This window comes from Brassica napus, chromosome C1, assembly GCF_020379485.1.
Source record: "Brassica napus cultivar Da-Ae chromosome C1, Da-Ae, whole genome shotgun sequence".
In the NCBI taxonomy this organism is placed as follows: Eukaryota; Viridiplantae; Streptophyta; class Magnoliopsida; order Brassicales; family Brassicaceae; genus Brassica; species Brassica napus.
The window spans coordinates 948,448-962,553 of record NC_063444.1 but is presented as its reverse complement, the minus strand read 5'-3'; the positions used below and the strand labels follow the sequence as shown (position 1 = coordinate 962,553).

The window sequence follows — 14,106 nt, the reverse complement described above, 5'->3', positions numbered from 1 at the left end:
AATGTATATTCTTATAAATGATCTTACAAGTATGTAAAAATACATGCAAAGAAGAAATATTATTAGTTTTGAAAGCATACACCACTAATAATAAATCTTTATAGTATAGATATTGGAGACGACGCAATCTATCTATTATAGTAATCTGATAATGATATGCTAATTTTTCTATTTATTATGATGATCTGATAATACTTAGCAAACGTCAAAAATTAAATCCAGATAATGACGACCTTAACCACGTCTCTTTCATCTTATCAATCCAGAAAATTATGTTGTAAAGTTCTCTCTAAATTCGAAATTCTTAAAATTCTATTATTTTCTTCGTGTGGATATCGTGACATCCAAACTGCTAGACAAACGCTATCATGCTTAGACAATATACGTTTTTAATATATGGGAAGAGTGGAAGACGTAGGCGACTTTCATAATTTATTATATAATACGTTTCTTTATTATCTTTCCACGATCGTGACCTTGTTTTTATGGAAGTGAAACAACCCATCACTATGAGGGAAGGAATTCTATATCAGACTTTAACATTTAAGAGATGCAAGTCTTTCACCAACAAAATATGAAATGCAAGTCAATCTAACGACTGTTATTTAATTGTGAATTAAAAGTCATATTTTTCGATAAAGTTACGATTTGTTTTCTGTAAATAAAAAAGAATTAAAAGTCCCTAATTCTTAATTATAAATACGTGTTAGCTAAACATAATCGTTATCTATGCATAACTTATGAACATATGCAAATAATGAATTATTATCTAAGCCTGTTTTAGCTTAGCAAGTTGACAAAGTTTTTTTTTTTGTGTAAACTCTAATTTTCGTTCATAAACTTAAATTGGATTCAAAGCTGAAAGGTCCTGCTTTGCAATAGCATGAGCCCTAACATTGTTTTCTCCGATAAATATTGGATATTTTTGTTATGAAAAATCACTAGGGAAAGTTGTAAATGAGATCTGAATAAAAAATTTGGTTTCGCAACTTTACTTCACGGAAAAATTGTATTCAAGTAAATTCTAAAGTAACGACGCAATCACATTTAAGTATATAAAAAAAAACAAGAAACTAAGAACCTAACTAAGTTTCTCAGCATCAGATTTCGTATCATATTATATTAATTAAACTATTACCACATTACAATATTAACAACATAAATACATTACATACCATAGAAACATTTGAGAACTCTAATTCACAACAAGAAGTTTACCGGGAATTACACGGGCTTTGCACATGGCTCGCAATGGAACCTCTTTAGGCATCGTGACTCCTTTCCCTTCCTCCCTTCATATCTATTTGTTCGACACCAATACCCATTCGAAAATTGTACCAACGACACAAGAGCCAAACCCGCTAACTGATGAGAAAGCCCAGCTCCAGTACAAGCCTATCTTCCCATTGACTAGCACAGCTATATAATATAGTCTCAAACTAATGTGTGACTGGGATTCGGTAATTTTTGTAACATTTATAATTATATCTGTGATAGCTTGAGATTGACTACGTTATATTGATACGTCGATATTAATAAGATTTTAAAAGTTCAGCAAAATGTTAACATATAAATTAAAATGGTCACTTAAACAAATATTTTTTGATATATAAAAATAGAAAATAACGGCAAATCTTTTGAAGACAAACATTATATCAGTTTACCAACAATGGGACGTGATTTGCACATGGTTCGCAACGGCACTAGCTTAGGCAACGTTACTCCTTTGTCTTCGGTCATGTCCACAAGTTCCTCACCAACCCTTTCCCACTCGAAGCATTGAACCAAAGTTGCAAGAACCAAGCTCACTAACCGTTGAGCAAGTCCAGCTCCAGGACAAGCTCTTCGTCCCATCCCAAATGGCAATAGCTTCTCAGCCTCTCCTTCTTTTTCAAATCTCTCCGGCTTGAATAGCTCTGGATCTTCCCATAACATTGGATCTCTATGCATAGCCCACACGTTAGTCAACACCATCGTACCACGTGGGACATCGTATCCCGCCACTTTACAATCATCAGAGGACACGTGAGGTAGTAGTAGCGGAACCGCAGGATACAAACGTAGTGTTTCCGACACAATGTTTTGGAGATAAGGGAGATTGACTATGTCCGGTTCGTCTACTAACCGGCCAAAACCGATCTTGTCATCTATTTCAGCTCTCGCTTTTTTTAGTACTTCTGGATGGTTCAATAAATTTGACAAGGCCCATTCGAGTGTCACCGCTGAGGTATCTGTCCCTCCAATTGTCAGAGTCTGCGCATATTGGTTATTAATAAACTCTATTGTATTTATATAATAACTACTTATCGATAAGTACTTACGAGTATGAGTCCTTTGATGATGTCATCCGTATAGTAATCCGGTTGTGTTTCTTGGAGAGAAAGCAAGCGGTCGATCATAGTTTCACCTTTTTCTTTATCTGCACGTTTCTTGTCGACAATTCTTTGTAAAAACGCATCAAACCGATTCCCCAAGTTCTTTATTCGCTTTTCATAATTGGTGAACCAACGAACAATCGAAAGATAATCAGCTGGGTTACCAGCACCGGCGCTGGTCACCACCTCGGACACAAGCTGCCTCACGAACTTAGCTTCATCGTTTTCTTCACCGTAGTATCGCTTCCCGGCCGCCATTCTGATGATGTTGTTGGATGCCAAATTGGCTAATAGTGATTTCATCTCCACCTGCACAAAACCCTGGGAGTACCAATATATACAAGAGTAAACGATACTAGGAAACTAACAAGTATACTTAATTATTCTGTTTTGTTTGCGTTAACATGTTTAAAAAAAAGATTAACAAAAATATGGTTGTGTTTATTTTGGACTGAAACCAAATATTTAACCAACTGAATACGATCAGACCTAAATACAAATTATTATATATGTTGGATTCAAGTTTGAGTTATGTTCCTTTTTTGTCGGCAAGTTTTATGCTCGCTGGCATATATATATTTATTTATTTATGAGGTGTATTTAATCTAAAGTTCAAGGAGATTTGATTTTTCGTGAGTTTTTAGATGATTTAAAAGAGATTAAAATAATTTTTGTTAAACCATTCTAGAATATCATCTAAAATCATGAAATTTGAATTTAATTTTTTTTTTTTAAAAAAAACCTCACCTAAACATTTTAAAATCACTTTAAAACTTTAAAATCCACAACTTTAAATATTTCCAATAACATCGAATTTTAATGTACTTTATAAAATATCAAGTTCAAAAATACTAGATTTAAATAAATTTTTTAAATTTATGTTTGAACAAAAATAATTTGTCATTTCATACAAATCACCTAAAATTCTCAATTGAATACATCTCCATTAGTCATGGTGTGAGTTTGGCTCTTCTTTAGAAATATGATAAGTTAACACACCTACCAATCTTTCACCAAATACTTTTGATTTTTTTCTAATAAGAGTCAAACTTCATTTACTTATTTGGTTTGGCAAGAGACAGTCACCACATTGTGGTTGCCCGATCCTAACATAAGCCGAGTACAAAATAAATTCGGCCAAAATCATTTGATCAATGTAAACATGTTTAAAACATGTATTTTGAACCTAAAAGGCTTTTAATTTGTTTTCTGGTTTAAGCTGAAACAACTAAACTTTTAATAATTGAAAATATTCAGGATAACGTAAAACTAAAAAAATTACATACCTCTAACTATATAGCATAGTTTTTAAAAATATTTCATGCACAAAGCACGGATCACTATCTAATATAATAGTAGTATAAAGGGTGGTGGGATTATATATATACACACCAGCCTTGGGAAAAACTTACTTTCTCACTAAACTAAGCACATCGATTATGTAAATGATTCTCGAGTTAGTGGGAATAATAGACTACAAAACAATTTTTAATGAATTTCTTTTATTAAAGTATTAATCTAGTAAACAAATTGAAGAGAACATGAAAAATAATGTGTGTATTTTTGGAACTTTTTTGAATTACATAATTTAAGTTTATTAAAAATATTTATACTATTAAAATGGTGACACACTTTTTTGATTATCTGTTTCTTAATTATAGCAAAAATTTGTAAAAGAAAAAAATGTAGTTAGTAAAGGATAAAATCAAAACAATGTAAAGAAAAATGTCATGAGAAGAGCGTACGTGTAAGGAGTCTCGGGAAAGACGTGATATGAGGCGTTGGATCTCGTCCTTACGGATATATAGAAACGCATTAAGTCTCTGAGTCGAGAAAAGCTCTACGGCTGCTATGCGTCGGAGATTCCTCCAGTGGTCGCCGTAAGATGCCGCGATTAAATGGGTGGCGTTGTAGCCGACATATTTGCTCACGATGAACTTGGGACGATTTGCAAGAACGACGTCGTTACCAGTGAAACACTCTTCAGCCATGGAACGTGAGGAGATGACATAAACAAGGCGGTTTCCAAGCCGTAGCTGGAAGATTGGAGCATTTCCTATGGATTTGGAGAGGGAACGGAATGAGCGGTGGAGCGGTGGCTTGAGAAGGTGGAGGTGGCCTATTAACGGCAAAGAGATCGCCGGAGACGGAGGCAGGTTAAGTTTTCGTTTGGATCTTGTGAGCAAGATTTTGGTGGAGATAAAAAGAAAGAGAGAAGAGAGGATAAAGATTAGTGCAAAGTCCATTTTTTGTTGTTCTTTCTCTTTTTTCTAAGTCTTTCTTTAGCCTTTGACACTTTGTTGTTAAATGTGACCTAGACCTCCGTTCGCGTCAGGCAACGAAAACCATATAATATGTGATTATATTCTCTTTCTCTCTTTATATACAGAGTAAAGATAATATATGTTATGTAATCGAGATTCAGTGCCGGTGACGTGCTAGAGACTTGTTGGTTTTCTCACTATTGTAATTTGTAAATGTTGTGTTTGCAGGTGATAGTACTTTTGGTATTTTTTAATAAAAACGTGATCAACTGTTTCATACCACTCTCATAAAATCAAACTTGAGTTTTGTCAGTGCATACAGAAATAATCATCTTACACTTAATAGACATATATTACGAATTCAAAGACTATCGTTACTGTTTATATTCTCAAAATGTTTAAAATAAATATTAAACTATTTATATATGAAAAATATATCATCAGAATATATATACTCGTTATTGCGTTAAAATAAGAACTCTCATGTATAATAAATATTTTAAAAGTTTTTATACACAACATTCATTATTAATAATACTTTGAAAATAACTTCAAATCCTCTTTTTGATTTTACCAAATTAACTTTTAACTTGATTAATATTTAACTATGCATATTTTGTTTTCTAATATTATTTTTGAATAATAACACAATATATATAAGAATTATCTAACTATTTTAAAATATAATTTCATTTATGATTAATTTTTATATTATATTAATTTTTGTTCAATTATCTAACCAAATAAATCTGAAATTCGTTTTTAATTTACTTTTATTATATTAATTTATAATCAATAATTAATAATTAATAATCAATAATCAATAATCTAATAAATAAATCTAGGTTCTGGTGATCTTTTCGGGAACACGATGAACGAATAGGAAATGAACGTATAGGAATAAAATTACAGGAATGAAAATGAATGTTTGTTCCTTATTAAATTTAACAAGGAATGTTTTTATTCTATATTTCTCTACAAAAAAAAAATGGAAAAGAACAAAAAAAGAAAAACTATTCCTTGTGAATGGTAATTTTTTGGAAATGATAAAGAATTCAGCGTTTCCTTTCGTTGTCACCATTCAAAGCCCTATTTATCTACTAAGGAGAGTCAATATTGGTTTTAACCGATTTAATTTTCAATGTGAGAGATTAGAGCCAAAAAATCACTTTGCAAGTCATATAAAATATAAATTTATCATGTAGACTTTGTGTTATAAAGTATCCAAGTCTATCTATTAATTGCATAAATTCACAACAACAATAAAGTTTATGAACAATATTTTTTTTCAAAAAAATTTTTTAGGGATGATATACTACTTTAAAAAAGGCAAAGTCAAGCGGACTCGTGGAGGATTTTACCAACCAATGTCGTACGTGCTCTACACATGGCTACCAGAGGTCTAGCTTTAGGCATTGTGGCACCTCCAGCTTCAGTCATATCCACCTCTTCTTCTCCAATCCTCTCCCATTCAAAACATTGAATCAATGACGCGAGAGTCAAGCTCACCAGCCGTTGCGCTAGTCCTGATCCAGGACACGCCCTTCTTCCTAACCCGAACGTCATTAGCTTATGAGCCTCCCCTTCTTTCTCGAACCTCTCTGGCTTGAAAGTCTCGGGATCATCCCATAGCTGAGGATCTCTGTGCATAGCCCATAGATTCACCAATAATGTTGTGCCTTGTGGCATATCATACCCTCCTACTTTACAGTCTTCCGATGCGACGTGAGGCACCATCAAAGGTCCCGCAGGGTATAGACGTAATGTTTCAGACACAATGTTCTGAAGACAGGGAAGGTTTGAGATGTCTGATTCCTCCACAAGCCTGTCTAAACCAATTTTACAATCGATTTCTTCTCTCGCCTTTCTTAATTTCTCTGGATGGTTTAATAAGCTCGACAATGCCCATTCCAATGTTACCGCTGATGTATCAGTCCCCGCCAGTATCAAAGACTACACGTTACACTCGCGGTTACTTACAAGCATTCAGTATGACATACCCAACTTTTATTTTATTTTTATTTTTCTGTAATAACATAAACAAATTAAATGACGTTCTATAACTTACGAGTATGGTTCCTTTGATGGTACGGTCCGTGTAGTACCCAGGTTGTGTTTCTTGCAGAGAAAGCAAGTGATCGATCATGGTGTTCCCTTTCTCCTTCGCTGCTCGCCTTTCATCAACCAATCCTTGCAAGAACTCATCAAACCTACCACCGAGCTCTTTAACCCGTTTCTCGAAACCCGTGACCCAACGCAGTATAGGTACATAGTCAGCCGCATTTCCCGCACCAAAAATACTCATCAGGTCCGCGATAAGCTGCCGTACGAGTTTAGCCTCAGAGTTTTCCTCTGAAACATCTCCGTAGTAACGTTTTCCGGCTACCATACGGATGATGTTGTTGAATGTTAAGTCAGAGAACATTGAGTTGATCTCCACCTTGGCAAACTCCTACAAATAATATATATCTACTATTAAACCAATGACACAATTCACATGACTTCACTCAGGTTTTGACTGTTTCTACGTAATCACGAATTTACATTTCAGCTTACTTACAGTAGGAAAAAAAACTAAAACATTAAAAATTTAACATTTTCAAATGTAAAATATTTAGGTATCTCGAAAAATCTTTCTTTAATTACAAAATAATATTGCTCAACTTATCACTACAAGAAAACACGCCGAATTCCGACGGAGGTTCTGACGGACTACAATGTCGTCGGACGTTTGTGACGGATTTCTGACCACTTTCCGACGAAAACAAAAAATTTGAAGTCGTCGGAATTCCGTCGGTCATTTTCGACGAATTTCCGAGGAAAAATGACTCGTCAGAATATTCCGACGACTTTTCGACGACATTCCGATAAAACATATAACCGTTGTAGTCGTCGGAAATTCGTCGGAATATACCGACGAACTTCCGACGATATTCCGATTAACATATATAACTGTTACCGTCGTCGGTATTCCGTCGGAATTTTCTGACGAATTTCCGACGAACCATGTTTCCGTCGGAAATCCCTCGCAAAATACCGACGACATAGCGACGACAAAGGGTTCCATTGAAGTTTGGAAATGTCCTCGGTAATTCGTCGGAATATACCGACGACATTCCGACGAACTTGTCTAGTTCGTCAGAATGTCGTCGGTATATTCCGACGAATTACCAAGGACATGTGTTTCTAAAAAATTTCAAACATAAAAATCTATAAATTTAGATGCCAAAACTATGAAAATAATACATAATAAGTGTTTAGCATAGTATTAGATCGCAACCGTTCAAATATAGCAACTCATTAAAATATTTATGTATGCATATCATTGTTTTCATAACATCTCATCTTAACACTCATATACTTATACAATCATATTCATCTAATCTTACACTACAAAAAATGTTGTTGTGTAAAATCGTGTTATAAAAACATTTTTATCGATAAATCTTTATGCAAATACTATATATATTATCAAAGATTTAGATTTTGCATTTAGAAACTTGTAATCAACCCCTAAACACTATGTCGTCGGAATTCGGTCGGAAAAGGTCGTCAGTATTCCGTCAGAATATACTGACGGACACCAACTCCGTCGGAATTTCAATTTACCCGGGAAAACCAAACCGCGTGAAAATTTTCGCGAACCGCCAATTGGTATATATTTAATGATCCCGACGGAATACTGACGAATCTGTGTCCGTCGGAAACGTTAAATATAATTACCCTTCTTCTTTCTTCTTCGTTATTTCCGCCTCCGCCTCTCTCTCAATCCTTTCCGCGATTTCTCTCCCTTTCACGGCGATTCCGACCATTCTCGAGCTCCCATCACCGGCGAATCCTCTTCTCACCCTCATATCTCTTCCCCAAACCCCAAATCATGTAAGAATCATCCCAACCTTGTTTTATCTCAATTTTTTAGGGTTTTGGAAGTTAGATCTCGGATTTTAGGTTGTTTAATTTAAAATTTTAGGATTGAATGGATAGTTTAGGATATATAAGTTAGGATTGTTGTTTGGATTGTTGTTTTAGTTTTGGTTTGGAATTATTTTGTGTTTTTGTCAAAATTCAAAACGTTTTACTATTTTTAAAATGTTTTTTGATTTTTAAAAACGTTTTTCAAGTTTCCAGTAATAAACTATGTATAATAAAATGTTTTTTTTTAATTTTAAAAATATTTAACAACATTTTTCTATATTTATAAAAAATTATAATTTTGTATACATATATATATATATAAATCATATATAATAAAAAATTTTATAATTTTTATAATTTTTATAAGTTTCCAGTAATAAACTATGTATAATAAAAGGTCTAGTAGTTTTTTTTAAAACGTTTATAAAACCTTTTGTAAATATATAAATGAAAACATTAAAAATAGAAATGATTTGAAAAGATTTTTGATGTATTAATTTTTTTTTAGGTCTGAGGATGTACCCCGCCCCGCAGCCCGTCTTCGATGTATTTCGGTGAGCAGTTCCCGTGCATCGGGATCGTCTCACGAACAAAACTCGGTTCCCGCATATATTCCCGCTCCAGCTCCCGCTCCAGAAGAAGTTCAACGCCGAGATAATGCAGAAGCTAGATCGTTTGATGTCTTTGAGTTCTTAGTTTTTTTCTGCTTTTTAAAAATTTCTGAATGTTTTTTTTCTATTTCGGTTTGTATGAATTTTTAACTTTCTGAATATTTTTTTTCTATTTCAGTTTGTATGAATTTAAATTCTATAATATTATTGGTTTTAAATTTCAGATTTTATTTATTTATTAATTAATTTTTAATATAAAAATATATATATAAAAATGCAAAATTAATTCGTATTTAAAATTGATATATTCCGACGAATTGAGGGCATCAGACTATACCGACGAACGAAGTCCTCGGAAAATACCGACGGAAATGGTTCCTCGGAAAATTCCGACGAACCATTATCCGTCGGTATTTTCCGAGGACTCGGTTCGTCGGTATTGTCCGAGGGACGTGCTCCGTCGGTATATAGTTTTTTCGATGAACTCTGGTCTCGTGTGTCCGCATCGGAATATCGTCGGAAGTTCGTCAGAATGACGTTTCTCGGTATTCGTCAGAAAGTCGTCGGAAGGTCTGACGAAATTCCGACGAATCTTTTTTTTCCGACGAAATTATACCGACGGACTGGTTCGTCAGAAATTCGTCAGAATCAGTGTATTCCGACGAATTTCTGACGATTTCGGCCATCAGAATCCCCATGTTTTCTTGTAGTGTATTAACAAAAAGAATATTCCACAGATTTATATCCAAAGTTAGCGATACACATTTCCAGAAATAGAATGTTGCCAATATCTACCTTAATTTAATAATTTAAGATTTTCAGGTTAATTCACACTATACAGAATCTGAATGAGTTGTAACCACACTTACGTATGAAGAGTTCCGTGAGAGACGAACTATAAGCCGCCGGACCTCGTCCTGGCGTATAGACAGAAACTTATTAAGCCGGTGAGCCGAGAATATCTCCACGGCGCCTATGCGGCGGAGGTTTCTCCAGTGTTCCCCATACGGAGCTGTGACCATGGTTGTGTGGTCGTATGAGACGTATTTGGAAGCGATTGTGTTTGGTCGGTTCGCGAGTACCACGTCGTTCTTCGTGAAACATTCCTCTGCGATTGAGTGTGAAGAGACAACGAACACTAGTCGGCTGCCGAGACGGAGTGAGAAGATGGGGGCACCGCCTAGAGATTGAGAGATGGAATAGAAAACGCGGTGGAGCGGTGGCTTGAGTAAGCGGAGGTGGCCGATGACTGGAAGCGCGAAAGGTGGACTCGGAGGAAGTTTCGGCTTTCGCTTCTTGGTTCTGTTTGTTACAATGAAGAAGATGAGAGTAAGAACGACGAAGATTAGTGTGAACGTTAGTGTTTGAGCTTCTTCCATGTGTTTGGATGATGCTTCTTGTTTCCACCTAGGACTTGGGATTATTAAGGAGGAAGATGTGGCTAAGATTGATGAAGATTAATACACGTGGGTTTTGAAAACGTCACAAACTCTATCTTTCGATTTGAATGACCCATAACGTTATCAATTATCAACATCATTGTCGAGTACAGTGGCGGATCCAGAAATTTTTTGGATCGGGGGCACAAATATTTAAAATAATATATATAATTTAATAACATATTTTTATAAAGATTAAATAATATGTATGATTAATATAAACTACCAACAGTAAGTTCAAAGTATATAATACATTTAAATTGGTATCCTATAGCATACATAAACTATAACTAAACACAAATGTTAAAATATTTTGGATTTTAATATTTATTTTTAAAATTATTTTAGTTGTTTTGTATTGTTTAAATGTTTTATCCAAGGGTGTTAATTAAATTTGCTAGTAGTGTAAATTAGTGTAAATATATAAAATGAGTTAGATTAGTTGTTGAAACAAAATAGAAAGGAAATAGTTGGTTGAAAAAAGCAAACAAAAAATCTACATAAACGTGGTAACAAAGTAATACACGAAGAGATGACATCCATATATTACGTCTAATACTCGATGGAATGAGAAAATAAAATTGAAAGAAAAAAGAAGGAAAAGGTAAAAAAAATAGACGTACAACGGAAGAATCAAACTGTCGCTCTAAAATTTAATGGGGGCAAGCAACTGAGCAAATTAAGTGATAATGTTTAGGTTGGAAACAAATATTATCTAGAATTAATCGGGGGCACGTGACCCCGTAGTCATTAACGTGCATCCGCCCCTGGTCGAGTATTTATTATTTGAGGATATTACGAAAAGTTTTAAAAAAAAGAAGCGGCCTCGTGGGAGATTTTACAAACAGAGAGCCACGTGCTCTGCACATGGCGTCTATAGGATTGTTTAGGCACATGTGTCTCGTTTGCGATACATATCAATCAAAGCCTGCAACATCGAGGAATCAATCAGTTAACTAGTGGTGCTTTGAAGGAAATCCAGGCCCATTCGTATGTATACACAATAGGCCATTAATATTTGTATTGAATGGGCTCGGCCAACTAATAGATTTTGTTTTATTTTTATCAACCTGTCCACAATAATCAATTTCTTATTCTTCTTATGGCCCATCAACAGGTAAGAAACTGATTATTGTGTTTTTTTTGTGTGGTTAAAACGTAATATAGCAACCAGAAGAAAATGTAGCTTATTATATTCGTACATGCTTAGTGTCAAATGCTTGTAATTAATTAAATGGTCCTGTGTAGGTGTAGCTTACTAGATACTGTTTTTAAAAAATTTCATGTCTGCGAATCTTTTGAATTAATTTATGTTGCTCTGAAATATTAGCACAAAATGCACATTGATTTGTATATTAGTATGGGCTCCGCCTACTTTTAAAGATGAATAACTAGTTTATTAAAAATGACTAAACAGTATGTTGTAATATGGCGAGCAGGAGTAAATGTAGCTCATTATATATACTTTTTTAAAAATTAACAAGTATACAAATTGTCTTTGACCAAAACAAAAGCCTACAAACTATGAAAAGAAGAGGGAAGCCTACAATTTACAATACACTACAAAGATTTTGGTAGAGACAGAGAGATCAAAGATAGATTTTGGTCGACACAAAGATCTATATCAAAGAAATTTGACAATACGTAATGGACATAATTAAAGTACTAATCAATAAAATTTGTAATTAAGAAAAATGAAAAAAGAAAACAAGAAGAGAGACAAAACCTAGAGAGGGGTGAAAAGAAAATGAGGGAAAGAGACAAAAGGTGTAAGAAGAAACATATTAATTGTGTCTAAAGACTAAAGATATGTTGTCCCATTGTCCTCCTGGTCCAACTATAGTCATGTGTCGTTCCCGTCAGCTTCTGTTTAAAATTCTTTTTTACTTCTGTTAAATTAGAAGACTACGTGAAATAGATATTATAAAAATCAATAGAAGGGAAGAAAGTTATATATATCCGGGTCCAGTTTCAAGTTTTATTTACCGGATCCAACTATCTAAAACTCCATGGTCTACAAATAAAAACGTGTGGGTTTCATCATAACCATACAATGTAAAGAATATGAGAAAGAATTGAACACTGAAACTGGACGTCTCTCGAAACGAAAGCGACTGAACAGAAGGTGGTTGGTTTGCTACGGCTTATTTTTGTCGTAATACCGCATCCGACTCGATCCTCTTTCTTTTGTGGGTATATAGACATATATAATAACGTATACGTATTGCTTTCTTTAATTTATAATATCCTTACAAGCTCTCTCGTATAGTTTTTATATAGAAAAAGAATATATGGACGTCCCATGAAAAAGCAATCGTCTTTTATCAGTGTTAGATCTCTGTAGACTGTAGAGCGTTTGGAATAAAAGTTAATATGTCACGGACTGATATTAATTTGTCCCCAATTTTTTATTTTTTTTAAACAAAGCGATTGCATTTGTTAATCATGGATTATCTAGATCGTTTTTTAAATTGCATATATATTATAATTCAACCAATAGAATATTAGAGCAGTTTCGTATACGGGAAACATATTCTGATCATCCTTCTTTTGATTGGCATACGAAGTCTTAACCCTTAGAAGATCATTTTATTCAAACATTTGGAAGTTTGAAAACGGATTAATTAATCATTTATAATGACTTGTAGTTCAATGAGTTTGATTAATCAATGTCAGGGGTTGACGTTGTAGATAAGTTTATATGTGTATGATTACTTACTACTAGGTAGTTTTCAAAATATATCAGCTCTGATATATAGTGAGAACTGCACACAATTCTAATATCTTTTTTTGGTAAAAAACAATTCTAATATCTTGAACATGTACTATGTAGAATTTCTCTCAAACTAAGGAAGTTTTAACATTTTAATGGGCTTCAAAATATTAACTAGGAAATAATTTAGTATTTTCTTGGAACAAAGGTTTAATATAATTTGTAATCGTTATAAAAGAATCCTTGCAACCCTTTGGCGTTACAAATAAAATGTAATGTATTGGGAGAAAAGCCTACTACTTGATTACGGGTTGATGGATAACTATCAACTCCAAAGTTTGATATATAATTGTGTCCACGAAAAAAATGAGGGTAGAAAACGCTTTATTTGTTTCTATAAAACACATCAAAATTCATCCAACAATGTAAGAAAAGGAAAAAACAGAAATGACAGGACAGTTGTAAAGAAAAACAACGACAGTGTTTGCCCATTAACTTATGCTTTTGTGTTTACACGATCTTTCTGATCCCGATACATGTACAATTGTTTGGTCAAAAATAAACATGCTTTTTCCTTTTAAAAATGCAGAGTATGTTCGTTCTTCACTATTATTGAGGGCTCGATCACTTTGGTTTAAAAGTAAACTTCAAAATTTATAAATTTAAAAACAAAATAAATTAAATTGTGAAAATAACAGTTGTGACATACCAACGTAAAAGTGTATCTATTTTTATAAACAAACATTTATAACATGCATGCAATAAATATATATATACACACATACATAG

General features: G+C 33.7%; 2 protein-coding genes across 2 annotated transcripts; both read right to left on the bottom strand.

The window, feature by feature from the left end:
- Positions 1-1,235: 1,235 nt before the first annotated feature.
- Positions 1,236-4,748, bottom strand: LOC111199855 (cytochrome P450 81D11-like). The gene is made up of 3 exons (XM_022690366.2): positions 4,121-4,748; positions 2,322-2,696; positions 1,236-2,253 (listed from the first exon to the last, which is right to left on the bottom strand). The coding sequence occupies exons 1-3, from the start codon at positions 4,619-4,621 to the stop codon at positions 1,651-1,653; spliced, it is 1,479 nt and encodes a 492-aa protein (XP_022546087.2). The 5' UTR covers positions 4,622-4,748; the 3' UTR covers positions 1,236-1,650.
- A 1,060-nt stretch (positions 4,749-5,808) lies between these two features.
- LOC106426859 (cytochrome P450 81D11) lies at positions 5,809-10,660 on the bottom strand. The gene is made up of 3 exons (XM_048745016.1): positions 10,035-10,660; positions 6,708-7,091; positions 5,809-6,592 (listed from the first exon to the last, which is right to left on the bottom strand). The coding sequence occupies exons 1-3, from the start codon at positions 10,542-10,544 to the stop codon at positions 5,975-5,977; spliced, it is 1,512 nt and encodes a 503-aa protein (XP_048600973.1). The 5' UTR covers positions 10,545-10,660; the 3' UTR covers positions 5,809-5,974.
- Positions 10,661-14,106: the final 3,446 nt, after the last annotated feature.

What these genes read in the sequence shown, in the direction of transcription:
- LOC111199855 (XM_022690366.2), bottom strand. Translation starts at nt 4,621, where the DNA reads ATGGACTTTGCACTAATCTTTATCCTCTCTTCTCTCTTTCTTTTTATC. An exon ending in TTTCCCGAGACTCCTTACAC is followed by an intron (nt 2,697 to 4,120) that starts GTACGCTCTTCT and finishes TGGTACTCCCAG; the next exon opens with GGTTTTGTGCAGGTGGAGAT. An exon ending in TCATCAAAGGACTCATACTC is followed by an intron (nt 2,254 to 2,321) that starts GTAAGTACTTAT and finishes CAATATGCGCAG; the next exon opens with ACTCTGACAATTGGAGGGAC.
- LOC106426859 (XM_048745016.1), bottom strand. Translation starts at nt 10,544, where the DNA reads ATGGAAGAAGCTCAAACACTAACGTTCACACTAATCTTCGTCGTTCTT. An exon ending in TCTCACGGAACTCTTCATAC is followed by an intron (nt 7,092 to 10,034) that starts GTAAGTGTGGTT and finishes TATTATTTGTAG; the next exon opens with GAGTTTGCCAAGGTGGAGAT. An exon ending in CCATCAAAGGAACCATACTC is followed by an intron (nt 6,593 to 6,707) that starts GTAAGTTATAGA and finishes TGTAACGTGTAG; the next exon opens with TCTTTGATACTGGCGGGGAC.